At 36.6% G+C, this 19,549-nt stretch overlaps 1 protein-coding gene across 1 annotated transcript in view; it reads left to right on the top strand.

Annotated features, from left to right (window-relative positions):
* The window catches only part of LOC126158442 (protein amalgam-like), an 81,488-nt gene extending 70,132 nt beyond the window's left edge, over positions 1-11,356 (top strand). The window contains exons 10-12 of the mRNA XM_049916443.1: positions 2,341-2,458; positions 3,691-3,717; positions 8,546-11,356. Coding sequence (XP_049772400.1) covers positions 2,341-2,447 — 107 coding nt within the window. The 3' untranslated portion in view covers positions 2,448-2,458; positions 3,691-3,717; positions 8,546-11,356. The remainder of the gene's footprint in view (positions 1-2,340; positions 2,459-3,690; positions 3,718-8,545) is intronic.
* The last annotated feature ends 8,193 nt before the right edge of the window (positions 11,357-19,549 follow it).

Here is a 19,549-nt window from a genome sequence, read left to right on the forward strand (position 1 = left end):
GTCACTGGGGTGCTAAGTGGCAACATGTAATCTTTTCGGATGAGTCCCACTTCAATGTGTCCTACAGTGATGGCCACATATGCATCCAGCGATAATGTGGTGAGCACAACACGAGGGCTGCATTGTGGTGCAGCATAGCGGACAAACACCAGGTGTAATGGTCATTGGTTACAACAACCGATCTTGCCTTGTACGTATTGTGGGCACTTTGAACAGCGACTGGTACCTAACTGAGCTTGTGGAGCCTGAGGTATTCACCCTGCTTCAGGCATCTCCAAATGCCACATTTCAACAGGACAATTCCTGGCCACGTATTGTGGAGAATGTACAGGCCTTCTTCAAAGAGCGATGGGTACTATTGTTTTCCTGGCCTGCATGTTCACCAGACATGTCGCCCAGCGAAAATGTCTGGGATATGATTGGTCAGCATCTGGTGCATCGCGGTCCTCCAGTAACTGGTGTCATGGATTTATGGGCTTGGATACAAACATATAGCAGCTCTAATTGCAGCGCATGGTGGCCACACGGCATACTGAATAATTAAATTGAATTCATGTGTTTCCTTCTTGGTGTTGCAATTTCCATAAATGGTAGTGTATATAGACTGCCAACTTGCAAAGGATTAGGAAAAGTACAATTTAGAATGGAAGTCCAAAAAATATAGCAAAGAGTTCATGATACAAAGATAAGTAGCATTGGAAGAAGCAAACATTGTGTTTTAGAAAGTTAAGTAGTGAAACGAGTACTTTGTTTCATTTTTTAGTTCTTATAGTATTAGGACAGTTGTGTGGTTCTAATGTGTGAAAGACTATTGAGTAGTATCCATGAGGAAGGAACTGAGCATGGTGAACAGTCAAAGAAACATCAAGCCATTCAGATGCACTTGTACCATATGCAAAATATTTGAAGTAATCATGTGCAGATTTTTAATGTGTCATTGTGTTAAAAGTTTATCGCTGAACTCAGCTGTGCTAAAATTATTGGGGGCATATCAGAATCAAAGAAAATAGTTATGATCAAGTCAACCGTAATATGTAAGCAAGGAGAGAGATATTCATATACTGAAAGAGAAACAGAGGTAAAGAGAGATAACATGAGAAAGTGAACTAGGGCTGTTACTATTTAGGATAAATATTTTTAACACTTAAGGTTGGTGAGTACACAGATAAAATAATTTTCAGTGCATGTAATGATTCTTTATGTAGAGAGACAGATAATTCAGTGTATTATGAAAACCTTGAAGTGATTTAGAAGATATGTTACCAGTATTAGACTGGACAAAAGTGTGTTGTTTATGAATGTGTGAGGGACTTAGTGCTATGGTAAGCTACTGCATAACAGGATGGGAATACTTGGATTTAGTATGTAATTTTGGGCACAAGGAAGATTCATTTGGAGAACGATAGGAAAATGGCAAAGGGAGAGTCTTATAAAAGAACTGTTTCATGTGTCCAGAAGGAAGAAGAGAACTTGAATACATACAAGGAAAGACAAATACACAATGAGAACCATGCCAAAGTAAGTAGCACAACTGAGATGCAAATAAATCAAAATGGTAATGACAAGTGCAAAAAAAGGTGTGGGTTTAGGCTTACTTGTGTGCATATGGTTCGTGGATTGCAAGAGCACACTCATGAGCTCTGCTGGAGAGGCAGCAACTCATATTAGTTTCTTGGGAATTGGAAGTATTGAGAAAATGAAATATAATTTACCACAAAAGAAAACTCAAAGCTATTGAAAACTTGTGTTCATTTGGCTAACATACTGAGGCTACTACTTTGTAACAAACACTCTAATTGAGAGAGTATAATTTGTGTGAAAACTGCACTTATTATTTTGCTGTCAGGCAGGCTGATACAGAAGTAATGTGTCTGCATGTGTGGCAGGCCAGCATGCAGCTCAGTTTGCAAATTCCTTTTCTTTTTCCAACAGTCAGGGCAGCTGCTCTTACCTACACAGCTCCAGGTATGCTCTTGGTTTATTGTGAGAACTTTGAAACAAGGGTGACTACAAATGTTATCTACTAGAAAAGCAGGGCATTTTGCAAAATAGCACCTGTGTATAATGTGTAATGACTCAGTTGACCACTCCTATTATAAATCTTACCATAAAATATCGTTTAATTCATACATAAGGTTACTTGGTAGCAAAGTTGTTGGTATTCCACACTATAGACAATTATTTAATATCAGAAATTTACCTAGATTTTTTCCCCTCATAACTTGTTTGTAATGGTTACTTCTTTAAGAGAAAAAATTTGTGAATATGTAAGTGCATCAACTGAAGAAATGTACATGACCTTCTACTGACGTGAAATGTTACTTCCTGTTTTTTTCACAGAACCTGAACCACAAAAGATACCAGAAAATGGAAATAATGGAAGTGAAACTAGGCCAAGGTTAATGGCTCTGTTGACTGTCCTGAGTCTAAGCACTTTTTTCTTGTAGTTAGCTTTGAAGTAAGTATTACTGTTCTTCACACTATATGAAATAAATATGTGAAAGAATTTTTATTGCTCTGAAAATGTTTTGTGTAAAAATGGGTGCCTTATTTTAATCAATGTTATTAAACTTATTTTTGGGCTTGTGGACTACCTTTTTTCTTTCTTTTTAAATCATAATTTACAGGTCTGCTCATTAAATCTTTTCTCTTTTCTCTCAGTTGCTTCCAGTCATCCACTGTCCACTCATGTCACTCTTAACACTGCCTCAGATGTCACTTAGCACCTAGAACAAAAATGTGTGTATTTTGAGGAGCTGCTTGGCCACTGTACTGCATTCTTTTTACTTCCTTCGTAGTAGCTCAACTACTGGTAGCTCTTTAGGCTCAAGAGTGATTCCTTCCTTTGATATCATAATTTTTTACAATCATCCTGTGCAGTGCTCAACAGTCCCTGTCCTCAGTACATGAAGGCTGCCTGGTCTTGGTTTTGTTGCGGTTGTTCCTTCACATCTCCACTTTAAAGTCACATCATCTACAGTTGACTTGGACAGCTTTAGAAGGGTTGTTACTCAGAGCACATGCAGTGACTAGTCCACATTCGAAGTAACAGAGATCTCCTGATTGGCCCATTTTGCTGTTATCGATTTTCTACTGATGATACAGTATTCCGCACCACATTTTATAATAGCAGGTCTGCTACACATGTCGTCTTGTGGTCAGCTCTGCAGTACATAGGAGTGTCCGGTTATTTTTGATCTGATAGTGTACACAGTGATACATGTATAGGCACATTATGTTTCTGATGTGCTAGGTTTGAACCAATAGGTGATATATGGCCCAATTTAGTATGCATATCTATTCTGTCACCTTTTTCACATCACATTTTTTAACATTCCGTACGTTCATACAGTCTATACTCTACCTACACAGTGCACTTTACCAGATGCTGGAACAAGTCTTTATCATGTGTCTGTAGATATAAGAGAAGATACAGTATCATAAGTATAATCTGAAAACTTTTGTGACAATATTGTATTATAATATTTAACAGTAAAGTGTTGTGTCTACTATTGCTGTTGTATAATATGCCAATTTATTAATAATAAATAATTAGGGGACTTAGTGTACAGTAAATTCTGTTCCCTGTACAACTATTTTTGTGTAGCATGTTGACAGCATCTTTGTGCTTAGAAATTTTGAATCTGTGTATTCAGATTACTTGGTAATTTGCTTTTCTTTATATTTAAGCACACCTCTTGATGGGAAGCTTCCAGGGTGAGTTAGTGTGTGTTTTGGTTTTAGTTGACCATTAAGAGTGTTAGTTTGAAATGTTTGGTTATGACAGCATAGTTTTTATAATCATTTTCTTATTAATAGCATGGTAGAGTTGCAAAGTTGTGTATTGTATCCATTAATTTTGACAAATACAAAGCCTTTATTATTAAAGTTCTTTCTTGACTGACAAGGCTATATTCTTAATTCCTCTCATACAGATTGTAGTATAGTGATTTAGTATTTCCAAAGATCTTTAATTAACAATGAAAACATTGGAATATGAAATGTTATTATGTCATATACTGCACCTGATTTTATTTGAACTGAAGGCAAAATGAGGCAGAAGGATGTACAATGAATGAATTGAAGAGCAAAGGTCATCTTAAAGCTCACAGATATGTACACCTTCTGCAATGCTCAACAGTCCCTGTCCACAATACACCAGGTCTGGGTTTATTTATGGATATTCCTTCACCTTTCCACTTTCCAATCACATTACCAGCAGTCAACTTGGGCAGTTTTAGAAGAAAACTGATGAAGAACCTTTTGTAAAAGCCTGAAGCATCATTGGTGAAGATATAATTCCCAAGAAGTGCAAGGAAGCAGAAACACAAATTTATGAGTAAAACAGATGTTGCATTCACCAAGCTGAAAGAATTATGTTAAGTTTTGCTTGCATGTAAAACTAGTTACATATACAGCTGGAATGTTCATGTGAGATAATTAAAAACAGAAGCACAGTTACTCATAATTTTCTAGAAGAGCAAGACGTATGACCTATTCCACAGTGATCTGATAAAAAAATAACAATAAAATATAATACTAAAAATATATAAAAAATAAAATACTGAGAATATATAAGAATGTATGAAATCCCATCAGAATTATTGCAAGTACAAGTATTTATTTTGTCTTGTAAGCTGATAATAGAAAATGCTACAAAAGGGAAAGATCAAGCTTTGAGTTCAGTTTGATTCACATTTTTCATTGGTCTAGGTACAAATCAAAAATCAGCTGTAGATGAGTGGTTGCCTTGCCTCATTTTTGTTTGTTGTTTCCATGTTGGAATTTTTCATAGTCATAATATTAGAACAGAAACATCTGGTTACTGTGTTTGGAGCTAAATATAGGTGGGAAAAAATTACTATATTTTTGCATTCTGGAGATTACTGCCCCATGGAAACATCAGGAGCAGAGTTATCTTTTTCTTTATCATTTCACATTGCATGTCACTTCATGAAATAGCATGTCCAATCAGAGAATGGCTAGTTTTCTCCAGTATGTAATGCCATTTTAACATCACTGTCAGGTGATATTGGCCAGTACTGAAAGTGCATACTATGTTAGAATGAGCCACCTCTCATGACACAAGTAAGCATTTTGTCCCAGGATTAAGAAACTAGCAGTGGTAACAACTGCAGCTTAGGGACAAAATAAATTCATGATGGGTATATCCGAGAGTTTCCTTTAGTGAACTCCACAAACTGCAGGGAACTGGAAGAATAAGTGAAGTCTTGCACAAAAATTGGAAAAAATCAAATCATACTCTTTTAACTTGCCCCAGAAAGCTTTACAAATGAGGAGAAGAGTAGTAATTAACAAGACAGATCATACAGCCATATTTCCTTGTTCACAACACATATGTGCTTTTCTTATTACAAAATAACCTAAAAAAACCATATCTTTCAGATTATAAGGCATTAACTATTCATATATCCATGTCAAATAGTGATCAGAAAAGAATCAGTTAAAAAGAAAATTTAATTATTTAGGACAATCTTTGTGTTAAGTAACATGAAGCTGGTGTGGTGGACACTGTAAATCCATCTTTATTCTTTCTGGGTATTCACTGTTATTGCAGGTCAACTGCCTTTAAATGTTTGACAGTTGCATGTGTTTTGTTGGTTTCGAAGCAGTGTTATTACTTTGTTTCCCTTTCATACTTTGTAACAATGTTACTTTCTTCATTCCATCTTTCAGCTTTTAGTAGCATGGTTTTCCACCCTGTCCTGCAGTCACACATTTTTATTTCTTCTTGGCTAAACTTTCCCTATTTTCATGTCTTTGCAATTGACTTACTTTAAGGCATACATTACTCATTTCATCATTTCGTTCCTCCTTCCATCCCTGCCTCCTCCTGAACCACGTAGCTGTCTTCTCTTTTTCCCCTTCTCTTTTATACAGCGTGTACATAATGTCTGGGAACACTGTCAATTATTTATTGCACAAGAACTTAACATTGTACAGATGTAATTCATATTGCTTGCATTTTGAAGAAAAACTCTGAAAGCTTTTTTTTTTTTAACATACATTCGATGTGCAAGCCATGGGTGACCCAGCAGACGTCAATATGGTAATCGAATTCTTGCTGTACCTGTCCCAGCATGGCATCCTCGACTGTGACAGTTGCTTCCCGTATTCTGTCCCGGATCTCTGCTACATCATGTGGTAGAGGCTTTATATACACCAGATCTTTAATGTGTCCCCACAGAAAAAAGTCACAGAGTGACATCTGGTGCTTGGGGGGGACATTTCATGAAACAACTGCCCCCTTCTGTAGCACGGTCGATCCATTGATGTGGCAGCTCCATGTTCAGGTACCCATGAATTTCGCAATGAAAATGGAGTGGACCCCCATCTTGCTGAAAGATGAATGGAGAGTCCGATTGCATTTCCGGCATCAGCTGTTGCTGCAACACGTCGAAGTAGGAATATCCAGTGACAGTGCTCTTGGCGACGAAGACTGGTTCGTACATTTTTCGACGTGATGAGGCACAAAAAACATGCACCTTTGGGGAATCACACTCAAATTCAATGCATTTGTGTGGATGCTTTGTACCCAAGATTCGACAATTATTCATGTTCACTTTCCCATTAGTGTGAAAAGTGGCTTCGTCGCTAAAACTTAAGCAATCAGCAATGCCATTCCCATTGTCATTCAGTTGTTGCAACTGCGAACAAAACTCAAAACACTTATCTTTGTCATCATCATTGAGCTTTTGCACTAGCTCCCATCTGAAAGGTTTCATAGACAGTTTCTGTCACAGAACCTTCTACACTGTCATTGGAGCCATTTCGAGTTCACAGGATGCACGACACACCGATTTCTTTGGACTCCTTATGAACATCTCTCGTATGTGCTCCACATTCACTTCACTGACACTGGGATGCCCACTTCTCTTTGCTGGGCACCAGCAACCCGTCGTAACGAATTTGTTGTGCCAGTGGTAAATGACCTCCCTTGTTGGTGCTTCTTACCATACTTGGTTCTAAACATCCATTGAACAGCTGTAGCACACTTGTTTTTCTCGAACTCCAACACACAGAAAGCTCGCTCCGCACCTGAACTAGCCATGTTTGTGACTAGCGCTGACTATCGGCAAATTACCAAACTTAGCTGTGGCAGTATACGTGAAAAAAAACTTTCAGGATTTCTTTTCAAAATGACATATGTATGATATCTGTACAATGTTTGGTTCTTGTGCAATAAATAATTGAAAGTATTCCCTGTACATGTTATTCAAGTAGTTGATGTCATTTTGTGGGATCACAGGGCCACTCATATCACAGAACATCACACATTAAAGTTGTGGGGCAATATATATAGTGTCCCTCTTAAGACTTGTCACAAACATTTTCTCTGGTGTTTTGGCAGATATTTTCAGTTTATCTTTTGCAGTGTGTAGTTACGATCAGCCCAAACAAATACTGCTCATCACGGCTGTCAAGTGACATCCAGTGACAATGGGAAACACTGGTTTATTTTCCTTTACACCTTTACAAACAAAACTATTTTTAAATTGGAATTTTACAGGCGCATTTGATAGAGAGGTCCCAAATTAGTCTAGTATGATACATATCTGTTTTATTGAACTGTATTACCAGAGACAGTAAAACACAAATTATAAACAATACTCCAGCAGTGACTGAATGGTGGTGCTATATGACAGTAACAGTCGGCACAGGCCAGAGTGGTATGCGAGGTGCTGTGTAGCAATGGTCATTCTTTGTGTTTTGCTGTCCCTGTTAATATTTATCTCACTAGACTAATTTTGTAATTATAGCACTAGACTAATTTTGGACTGCTTTATCAAATGCACATCTAAAATTTCACGTCAGAAGTTATTTTGTTTGTAAGTGGAAACAAACCAACCCTTTCCATTGACACTGGGCAGTATTTGTATCAGCTGATTCTAGCTATATATTGTGAAAACTAAATTACAAATATCTGCTGAAACATAAAATAATACAGTTTATACAGGTGGGTCAGAAACAATTTGAAAAGCTTGTAAGGAATGTTGTAGGGTAGGTTTCGCTGAGAAATAACTGTTATGAAAAAACTCAATACATTTCACTGTTTCTGAGTTCATTAGCATTTAAAGTTAGCCACACATGTGACTGTGCAGGCAAATTCAAGTGGCCTGCCAGAGACGGTGTCACCAAACATGTTTCCAAAAACCGAACAACAGAGCGATACAAAAATTGGACATGGGGCGGTAGTAAAGATTGAGCCCAAGCCAAACAGTCTTGTGTGCTATCATCTACACTGCGATAACAACTAATACTAATTGTATCTCGTGGGACACTTGAATTTGAGGAAGCAATGCCCTGATTGGGTAACTTAAACATTAATTACCCCAGAAACAGCTCAACATATTGAATTTTTTTCTTAAAAATTATTTCTCAGTACAACCTATCCTGCAGCAGACAGGCTTTTCAGACAGTCTGTAACCTCCTGTTATGTATAAGTGAAGCCAATCTATAATAATAAAAAAATATGCTCTTTAATTTTCTGGAAGCTGTGGTAATCCAATGATTATTGTTTCAGGTAACACGGAAGCTTCTCTTGTTACCTCGACCTGACATGTGTGATTGAGTGCGGTTGAGTAATAGCTGATGAGCTTCTTATCAATAACAACCAAGCAGTTCATCTTCGCTTTGAAGCAACCAGTGACAGCTTTACTGCTTTGCAGGACTGTGCCAGTCACTCAGGATTCTTTTGATCTGAAACTTAGGACTTAAGAAGTAGCATATAAATTCCCTTTCGTGCTTGAAATGATCTTAAAATTTTCAGTCAGAAACATATATTTCCCAGTAAAGCTGCATGTGCATCATATGACACTTTTAAAATTGCATTTACAAGAAAGAATGCAGCTTTTATTTTATAAATATTGTTAGATTTGTCCTTGTTCACAATTGCTCTCTGAATAAGGAATGCAGGTTAGCCTTATATGATGAATGTGTTATTGGTCTTTTAAGTCCTGCAGTTTAACATACTTAGAAACAGTTTCTGGGAAATCAGTGCCAGTATTCTTTCAGATTCAAATATTGGTCATCATTTTAGAAAGAAATTGCACTCTACAGATAGTATCTTGTTTTTAAAACATTGTTAATATCATGCATAAACCAAAGTATTTGATGCCTCTGGAGAAATGAATCGGCACACTCCTAGGGCACGTACATGTTTATAGAGTTATGCTTGTATAAATATATATTATAGTCAATCATAAAATGTGATTTGGCCTACTTTATGAAGCCAGTTATATTTTACTTACAAATTGCTTTGTACATATCTATAAATATGTGTAAAACACTCTATATTTTAAGTCTTTTATATAGGTCAGTCATTTTGTCAAGAGGTTTTTCACTGAAAATAGTGATCAAATTTTTCCCCAGTTATTCAACTGACCGAAGGGTAACTGAACTCAGTTCCTTTTTCTGTTTGTACAGCTGAGCTGCATGATTGTAATAATAAAAGAAAGCAATGTTTCATCTAGTGGTACAATAAGTGTTGTTATTATTGTTCCTTGGTATCTTAAAGACAGCAAAATAATGAGAAACAAGGAAAATATTTTCTAAGGCTTTAATTTATTTTACTACTGCTGTCTTTATTTTTCTCCTGTTATTTATTACATGCCTTCATAATGTGATACCAGTGTGACCTCTCTGGAAGAAAGTACTTGATGAATTTCTATTTCCCTCAGTGAACAATTTTTCACTTTTGCCTTTTTCACTAAGCTAACACAGTTTTGTGATAGGCTTATTATGTGTACCACTTATTTTCCATGATGAGTCCAGTAAAATATTGTTATTGCTTCCTTCACATGCAGCTCCTTATATCATCTAGTTAATGGACCATCCTAGTATTTATCTTAAAGATGAAGAATAAATGAAAGTTATATTTTGAGATGTATGTGCATTTAGTCAATGTGATTTGGTAATTTGACAGTATCCCCTATAGTCTTTTTTTTATTTCACACATGTTACTTTGTGATAGATATTGCCATGTACTTTTCTCATAAAACTGACATCATGCAGAAATTTTTGTGGCAGAAAAGACTGCATAACAGTTAAGTGCACAAAAGGCAGCTTTGAAATTTAAATTATTTTATGTTACCTCATAAAAATGTCATTGAAATTACCTGCAGCTTAAATAAAAATGACAATCTATGCACTGTGCCTTCTCATAGTAAACTTTATTTTGTAAGAGTTATTTGAGTGGAGCATAAAACAGTAATTATCATTATTAAAGTTCCATATGTTGAAATTATTTTCATAAAATAGAATAATATATGGTCAATACATCAAATGAAACACATAATGTACAGTGCTGAAAAAGGCTAAACACTGATACATTTGCACATAATGTTAGAATTGTAAATATTTTATTTGTCTATTCTGACAAGACAATTCACAAAAGATTGTATTTTTAATGTTTGTAATGTTTGTATGTGTGTAATGTTGTAAATTGTCACTTATTTATGAGTTTTATGAGCTGCTTCCATATGTCACTGTTATATTTTAATGCAAAAGTTTTCTCATTAAGTTAATTTTTAATGTTGTACTCGTTTAAAATTCAAAAATGGAAATGTAATTAGCTTTCTTAATTTATGGTCACCTTTCAGTTGAGAAATACATTTGTATCATAGTTAATTGATGCTAGTTGGTCTGTTCTGGCAAAGTTCTACATGCTTTGATAGCCCTTCCTTTGTCATTTTTGAGTGAAGATGAATAATAGAAACTGGTTTTCTGTACTGTATTTTATAGAGTATGTATCAATGGACACTTTGAAAGCATCACATTAATTTTGTTACCAGTGAAGGATATTATAATCATAGGATCATAGGGGTGAACAGCTTATGTGTGCCTTGTGTGCCTGTATTAGGTTCTCAGTAACTTCTATTATTATACAACTTCCTTCACTTCTGTTTTTGCATTATATTTAGAAAGTGTTATACCCAACTCTTCACAGATTTTTTCTAGTCAAATTAATAATATTGAGTACATTCTTTATGTCAAATCAAAAGCAAACTTTTCATTTTTCTCTTATTCGTTTAAATGATCTATACTCTGAGAGTTGTCATAAAGCAGAATTAATAGTCTTCATCAGTGACAAACCATTAATTTTGTCTATAAGTAGTACATACCATAGTAAATATATTTGCTGTGATACAAATGTATTCAGATATAGAATAATTCATTATTGCCAAGAGTGTGCACAGTAATAGCTATAGGATAAAACTCCTGTGTGAATGTGATTTTCTGAAAAATTTTATGAGATTGGACATAAATGTGTACAAGAGGAATAAATGTTATTGATTAAAGAAATAAAACTGTAATTAACATCACAGAAAACTCTCTGTCTGTGTATGTTTTATTTACTCTTTTCATAGAACGATGCATTCAGTCTCTCACAAATGCAAATCTGGTGGGTCACAAATGAAACAGGGAATTTGTGTCTGGAAATATTACCTCTCAAAACGTCAATCATTATTTATTTGGCTGTTTCCTTAGTGTTTCTGTGTCATAAATTATTTTTTAAGTAATGGTAATTATCAAACTTCATTTTATTTCAGGCATTTAAAAAAATTAGCATTTCTGTAAGATTTTGATAGTTCCAGTTTTGTATTGCTCCATATCCGCATCCAGTGACGCCTATAGGCTGAGGATGACACAGTGGTTGGTCAGTACTGTAAGGGTCTTCTGACAGCTGTTCAGACAGAGTTTTAGCATTTTTTAGTTTTTAATTGAACAGATATTTCTTTTATTGAAATATACTATTCAAGGAAATCTTGAATGATGGCTGAAGACCAGTAGCACATCAACATCGTCTCAGTTAAGTATATTACAATAACAAACATCATGAATGGTACTCAAATTTGCCTTTCACTTCAGAAAGTGGATTTCTACATTCAGCGGTTTAGTTGCCCATTAAATGGACTTTACTGTGAAACTTAAGAGCTGAGTATTTGCTAATATGTTTCTCTGATTGTGTGATATTTTTAACTTATTATTTTTGGCTGTTGTTGTTTTATTCACACACCGAGAACATGCGCTACTATATATTTTCTTGGATTGTTAGCTCAAGAAATACCATTTCATTATCAACTTATCATTAAAATTGTTTAAACAGATTGTTAAAATGTCCCTGGGTATGGAAGTTTAATGACAATTCATGAGTATCCATCTTTGTGTAAATAATGACTATGGTGGTACTCCCTAGAATGATTATCTTTTCTTTGGCTTTGTCCTCTGTCTATGTTTGTATTGTATGTGTTCCTTTGATTCATACATTGAATGCATTGCATAGACTTAATTAGGAAGGAAGATGATAATGGATGTAGAACTGGTCAAGTAATACGTTAAGAAAGTAAAGCAGTTGTTATAAACTGCATTGTAACAATGATGTCATCCAAGATCAGTCTCTCTGCCATCTTCAACATACTGACATTATGGAAACATTGAAAAACAAATCAGCCCAAGACCCAGTGAAAAAAATTGGTGATCTGTCTGTTAAGAGTTTCTGGGGGACTAAGAACATCATCAAGAATTTGTGGGACCTTCCCAAATCTCTTCAGCAAAAATGCAAATTTTTTAATCACATTGTATACATCGGTAAACATTGCAATATTAGTGAATTTAGGCATGTAAATAATGGTGTATTCAAGCAGCTAACATGCCTACTAAACGAATTTGATATCCAAATTTTAGTAATTCATAAATCAAGTACCCTGATCAAAATAAATTTGAAACCTACAAATCGTGGGAATTTCAGTCACATAAAAAATCCCACAGTGTGGCACTTCGTTTGCAGCAGCACACCATTTCACTGTTCTGTCTGCCTTCCTCTTCATTTCTACATTCGTAGTACACCCTACATCACTCATAATCTGCTGCACGTCCTTGGTCTTCCCTGGCAATTAATTCCCTCAATATCACCTGCTATCGATATAATTGTGACTTTAAAATGTGTCCTATGAGTTTCTATTTCCTTGTTTGGATGTGCCTCCAAGGGGATATGGTTTCCTGTATTCATCTCAGTGCCTCTTCATAGGTAAATTTATGTTTCCAGCTGATATTCATTCTTCTGTAGCACAAAATCTCCACGTTTTCTACCTGTCTTTTCTCTTGTTTTCCTATTGTTTAGGTTTCACACCTGCATAGAACCACTTTGGATCACCTTCTGATAGCATTTCAGTGTTACTAGTCAAATCAGGAAATGAAGATAATCACTAATCTGTGGACATACACCAATTAATAACTACAGTCAAGAAAATTCTCATACATAGTGAACTTCTGGGAATTATTTTGACAATCTATAACTAAAATTTGCCTCCTTACACTGAAAGGAAATATTGTGCCCAAAATGGCAAAGAGAAGAAATTTGAGACTGCTGTTGGACTACAGCCTGCCTATAAGGAAACTAATTTACTTATTTGTTTCTTATTCCGTTGATCTGTCTGCAATAATCTCACAAGGATGTAGTGCAGGCTGTTCCAATCGAGCTCCAGGGAGCTAGAGCGCTCGCTGCGGCAGCTCGGAGCCCGCGTGGAGGGGAAAGCGAACTCACTGGCCCCTGGCTGCATGCAGCCGCAACTGACGCAATAATCCATGTTCAATGACAGCTATGACTAGCCGCGGGAGCCCTGTACCTCTATTGGAGGATACCTTTACATTCATTGAGAGGGATGGTCGTCCTCTCTGTCTTGTATGTCATAAAGTATTTAATTCTGCGAAGAGGTACAATATACGACGACATTATACGCGTCTATGATCAGGTAGAAGGTGTTGCACGCAGAGAATTGGTAGTCAGGCATAAGAACGACATACCAGGAGATGTAAGTTTAAAAACGGTTTCGTAATACGGAGGGTATCAAAATATACAACATAGTTCGTGTTCTGTAATGCGTTTATAATTTTCAGGTGAATGAGAGCGGAGAAAACACTACTGAATCTGCAGTTCGAGCAAGCTGCAGGGTCGCTCACATCATTGCGACGAGTGGCAAGCCGTTTTCGGTGGGACCACTCGTAAAATCGTGCATGGTAGCAGTTGAAGAATGTTTGTTTCCAAAGGAGGTGCAGGCAATTGAAGGGGTTTGCCTATCGAAGCAGACAATGTCTCGTCAAATCCTGGACATGGCAGCGGATTTAGAAACACAGATCAGGAAAAAGGTGGAGAGCTTTGTTGCATTTTCGCTAGCGCTTGACGAAAGCACCGATATATAGGACTGTGCTTAACTGAAGAACTCTTGGATGAGGTACCACTCGATTACACCACAACAGGACGTGACATTTTTGAAGCTGTTTGTGAAACAGTGGACAATATGAAATATCCGTGGGATAAGCTCCATTCTGTAGCAACATACGGTGCACCAAAAATGATCGGGCGTCACCAAGGATTTGCTTCTCGTTTGAAAAATAAACTCAGGGACGAATTCGGGAAAGACAGTTTGACTCTTCATTGTTTTATTCACCAAGAGGCACTGTGTGCTGAAACAGTAGAGCTGGGTGGCGTAATGAAAGATGTGAAGTGCGTGAATTTTGTGCGGCGTGACGGTATGAATCACGGATTCCTGAAAGATATGGAAGCGGAGTATGGGGATATACCTTACCACAGTGCAGTTCGTTTTCTGAGTCGGGGAAAAGTTCTCGATGTTTTCTTCGCCATTCATGAGGAAATATCCTGTTTTCTCGAAATGAAAGGGGAAGAAATGCGTTGTCTGAAAGATATAAAATGGATATCAGACCTGGCGTGCCTAGCTGACATAACTATGCATCTGAATAAATTAAATCTGTCATTGCAGGGCAAAGGGCAGCTAATCGTTGATATGCACAACCAGATCAAAGCGTTCATGGAAAAGTTACGTTTATTTGAGAGGCACATGAGTAATGAACATTTAACGTTCTTCAGTCGTCTTGCTTCTTTAAATATACCTGAAGGTACTACTTTCGGAGATTACCAAGCAAAGTTAAAGCAGCTCATCACATTGTTTGTAACACGATTCCGAGACCTCACTAATTTGGAAATGGAACTTAATGTGTTCAGCACTCGTTTTTCAGTTTCCCCCGATGGTTGTCATCGTCACTTCAATTAGAGATTATTGTGCAAAGTTCAACTTTGTTGAAAGACAGGTACTACAACACGTTGGGTCTGTCACGATGGTATTGTTCCTTACAGCAAAGAACATTTCCCAAGCTTTACAACAATGTCTCTCAGATCATGTGCCTGTTTGGATCTACGTATTGTTGTGAGCAGCTTTACTCAGCAGTGAAAAGAGTAAATAGTAAGGAACGATCGTTTCTTCAGGCTGCAACAATGAAGCCCATCCTCCGCATTAACGCTGCGAACACTTTGACGCCTGATATTTCCGATCTTGTAATGAAAATAAAATGTCAAGCAACAGAGGCCCAATAAATTTAGTATGCAATTTCTTGTAAAACAGTTGTTTCTTATTTATTTCCTGAACATTGGATTTCCTGGTTTAGCACGTTACCACGTCTTAGCAGCTAAGATTATGAGGTTGTCGATCATGTAAGACGCAGCTGGCACATCAAAACGCCTGCCTCAGCCAGGCGTGCCACATGCCGGCCCACTTGAATGGTCACAGCGAGCGACACGGCTCCCTGGAGCAGGGAGCGCTCCGCAGCTCACAACGGAGCCGGCGAGTTGGAACAGCCTGATGTTTGTGGGTAAATTCTTTTTGTTTCATTTTTTTCACATTTTATATGACAATTTGTATGATCTTTCTAAATAAATCAATACATAGCTGGTAATGTTACAAAAAGACAAAATTAATACTAGATCACATTTGCGTTATACAAAAATTTGACACAGCAGGTTAAAAATAAAAAATGAGTATGTACATAATTTTTCAATTTTACATTATATTACGATTGTCAAATGTTTCCAGTCATTGTGTAAATCATGCTTTCTCCTTGTATTGTATTCATGATATCCACTATTCTGCTTATACAATCCAATATTTTTACAACACGTTTTTGGGCCAAGAAAATTTTCTTTGGTAGCGATTTGTTTCCCCAAAACATAATTCCATATGTCATTAGAGAATGAAAGTATCCATAGTGAGATGCTTTCATAGTATTTAAGTTCCCACTCTCACAGATAGTACGTATCACAAAAATCTGTGACCTGAGTGTCTTGTGAAGGTTTATTATATGCTGACACTAGTTTATGGTGCAGTCAATCATAATGCCCAGGTATTTTTCATTTCAATTTCCTTTATTGTCTGTGTGGCATACTTCAAAGTTAACTCTTCCTTTGCAGTTGCACCTAATTGAATACAGTTAGTTTTATTAAAGATTAATGAGAGTGTATTGACATGAAACATTCTACTAAAGCAATAATGTTAACAGATCCTTGAAGATTTGAAGATTTTTACACTTATGACCATCAGTCATAAGGTTGGTGTCATCTGCAAAAGTGGTAAAACTGCACATTGTGGTAAGCAGTGGCAAAGCTCTTCAGAGGCTTTTGAGGCTTACCCTACCCAAAAATTTGAAGAAAACTCTTAATTAGAGTTGAAAATGGTATAAGTCTGCTTTGTATGTTACTGCAGTTTCATTTGATCCATCCATGAGTGAGAATTTGGTGCATTGTTTATGCTATCCAGTTTTAACATTTCACTGGAGGCTTCTAGAAATAGCCTCTTGTTTCCATGCAGCAGCCAGCAGGTCAGCAGGCAGTCACATGTGTCATAGGAGCATGGCAGTGAGGCTTGTCTAAGCTGTGAAACTGTGTGTTTTCGCACACTGTTCAAACCTGATTTAACAGAACTTCTTCTAGTAGTATAATTCATGAGTGGATTTGATTAACTGGTGTTACACATTATGCAGAGGGAACATTTGTGTCTTTATTTTGTGAATTAAAAGACATACCATTTCCAAGCTGGACTTAACAAAAAAGTGTGCTTATAAAAATAAATGATCCACATCACACTCAGACATCACAATAGTTGATGTGAAACAAAACAGAAAATTTCATTGTTCATGGTATAGGAAGTATCCTTGGCTTATAGGTTGCTCTGTAACAATTTCTGTTTTATTTGGTGGGTCTGGAATTGAAAAAGAATGGACATCAGCTCCTTTTTTGGAGTATGCTTGACAAAAGAACTTGACAGAGAAGCTGAGAAACACCAGAATTCAAGAAGTCGCCATCAGTTGTTGGGTCATGGAAGAATTGAACATTCAATTTCTGAAGGAGCCAAACTTCTAGCTATAAAACATACTCCAATTGTGAAACAAAATACATTTGTAACTGAGAGACTTACTGATGATGTTTGTTTCTTGGGCAAGAAAGAGCTTTCATTCAGAGGACACTTTGGAGATGAAAATTCTGACAACAGAGGGATTGCCTTGAATTATTGGTGCTTTTGTCTACACACAAGCAGTTCATTCTCGATTACTTGCAGAGCACTCTTGCATTCAAAGAAACATCAAACACAATTCAAAAAGAATTAACTGTGTCGGTTATCAGTGCAATTAATGATCGCATTAAAGAAGATTTACAGTCATATGAGTTTGTTGGAGTGGAAGCAGATTGAATCATGGCTATTTCTTGTAAGCTGCAAATGAGTATTACTCACAGGTTTTCACAAGACAATCCCAAAGAAAGATTTATTGGTTTTTACAATGTTTGTTGTGCAAAACTCCTCACTGTTTATAAGAAATTGTAGTCAATGCACTCGATGTTTGGGCAGGTAAACATGAAGGGTTCCAAACTATTACCAAACAAAAATGTATGCGAGCTAAATTTTTGTGCTGTTGTGCTTTTTATTTGCAATCTTGTGGCATTCCAGTCGCTTTTTTGCATGTCCTCAAAGAGAACACAACTCTTAGAAAATAAAAAATTTAGATCACCTCATATGTGTATTGCATGCACGAATTTCAGTTCACAAGCTATTCAGATGATCACCACAGATGATGAAAATTGGGATGCAGATTCGTTCAGTAGTGGTTCTGACTTGCCTAGCTAATAAAACTCAATTCCTTTTCTTGTCTTGCCCTTACAATGAAATATTTATGTGTGTTGACCATCTCTATGCATTTCTTTAACACAAAATTGCATGTGTAATTAGTATGTTCAATGCTGAATTCAAGAAGATCATCAGTTTGTTACACGATATGAGATCGAAAAAACTGTGACCGCGTGTACTGAAAGCTATAACAAGAAACTTAACAGTGAAATAACTGATCATGAGCATGACTTTCAGTCCCTTAAGATGTTATCTTACGAGACTTTAGATAACATGACAGTGCAAATGGAAATGCCTTTTGGATGTCTTCAGAATATTCGGTTCACAGAATTGCTTGAAAAGAATCGGTTTGGAAATTGTAAATCACATTTCCCAGCAATGAATCTGGATGTCCTCCTTACAACTTACCCATTCTAGAACAGAAAATGACTGGAAAATAAGTTAGGAAATGTTTACATTGACAAACACAAATATTGAACACCTGGAGACATTCTTAAATTCATAATGGACAATGATCTTCAAAATATTTATAATGAAGTAACAAAGCTTATCAAATTAATTCTTACATTCCCTGTCACTACAGCTTCTTAAAGAAGCATGAGCACCCATAAAAGAATTAAAAACTGCGTTCACAATTCAGTTTCAAATGATAGGATAAGTTCTCTCTACACAATTTCCACAGGAAAAAAACCTTACAAGTGAACAGAAATTTAAAGATGACTTGATTGATAATTTTGCTACTAAGAAGAATCTACTCTTGGATCTCCTGTATAAAAAATATAAGATTAGCCTACCTACAATTAAGTCATTATAAATATCAGGAACAGTAAAGCACTGCAGCACGATCTTACGGCCCGTGTGGCTCCCCCCCATTGGAGGTTCTAGTCCTCCTTCGGGCATGGGTGTGTGTGTTGTCCTTAGCGTAAGTTAGTTTAAGTCAGATTAAGTACTGTGTAAGCTTAGGGACTGATGACCTCAGCAGTTTGGTACTGTAATACCTTGCACCAAAAAAAAAAAAAAAAGTGGGGATGGAAGAGGATGCAGCCGGGGTGAATGGTACAAATGCATCACAGTGTTAAAAAAAATAGAAAATAGCTATTTATTCAACGCAAATGTGTTAGTACTTTATTCAAGACAAATGTGCTAGTACTTACGACAAACTGTCAACTGGGTACCCACTATTTCCTGTGTTTTGTGAGATTCATTTTCATCTTAGACCATTAGCTTGAATGTAAGCCAATCTGGCCGCCGGAATTCGTAGTGTACAAGTACAGTAAACGTGGGAAAACTTTGCCGATCACCACACGTCGGTCCTATTCGGAAAACTTCGGGTCAGCCGTCTTCTGTTTAGGATTTCTCACAGCTTCATGATGTACTAATTGTTGACAGTAGTTGCTTTGTTTCCGACAAGGAAACTCCCCATTGTGCTGCCATTTTCTGTTTGCGTTCAATATCCCCCATTGTATTGTGTATATTAAACTTGGAACCTAGAAACGGCTGAGAGGCTTCATCCTGCCATAGCCCCCGGTGGTTCACAACCCCACAACAGGCCACAGAAG

The sequence above is a fragment of the Schistocerca cancellata genome, chromosome 2 (genome assembly GCF_023864275.1).
Source record: "Schistocerca cancellata isolate TAMUIC-IGC-003103 chromosome 2, iqSchCanc2.1, whole genome shotgun sequence".
In the NCBI taxonomy this organism is placed as follows: domain Eukaryota; kingdom Metazoa; phylum Arthropoda; class Insecta; order Orthoptera; family Acrididae; genus Schistocerca; species Schistocerca cancellata.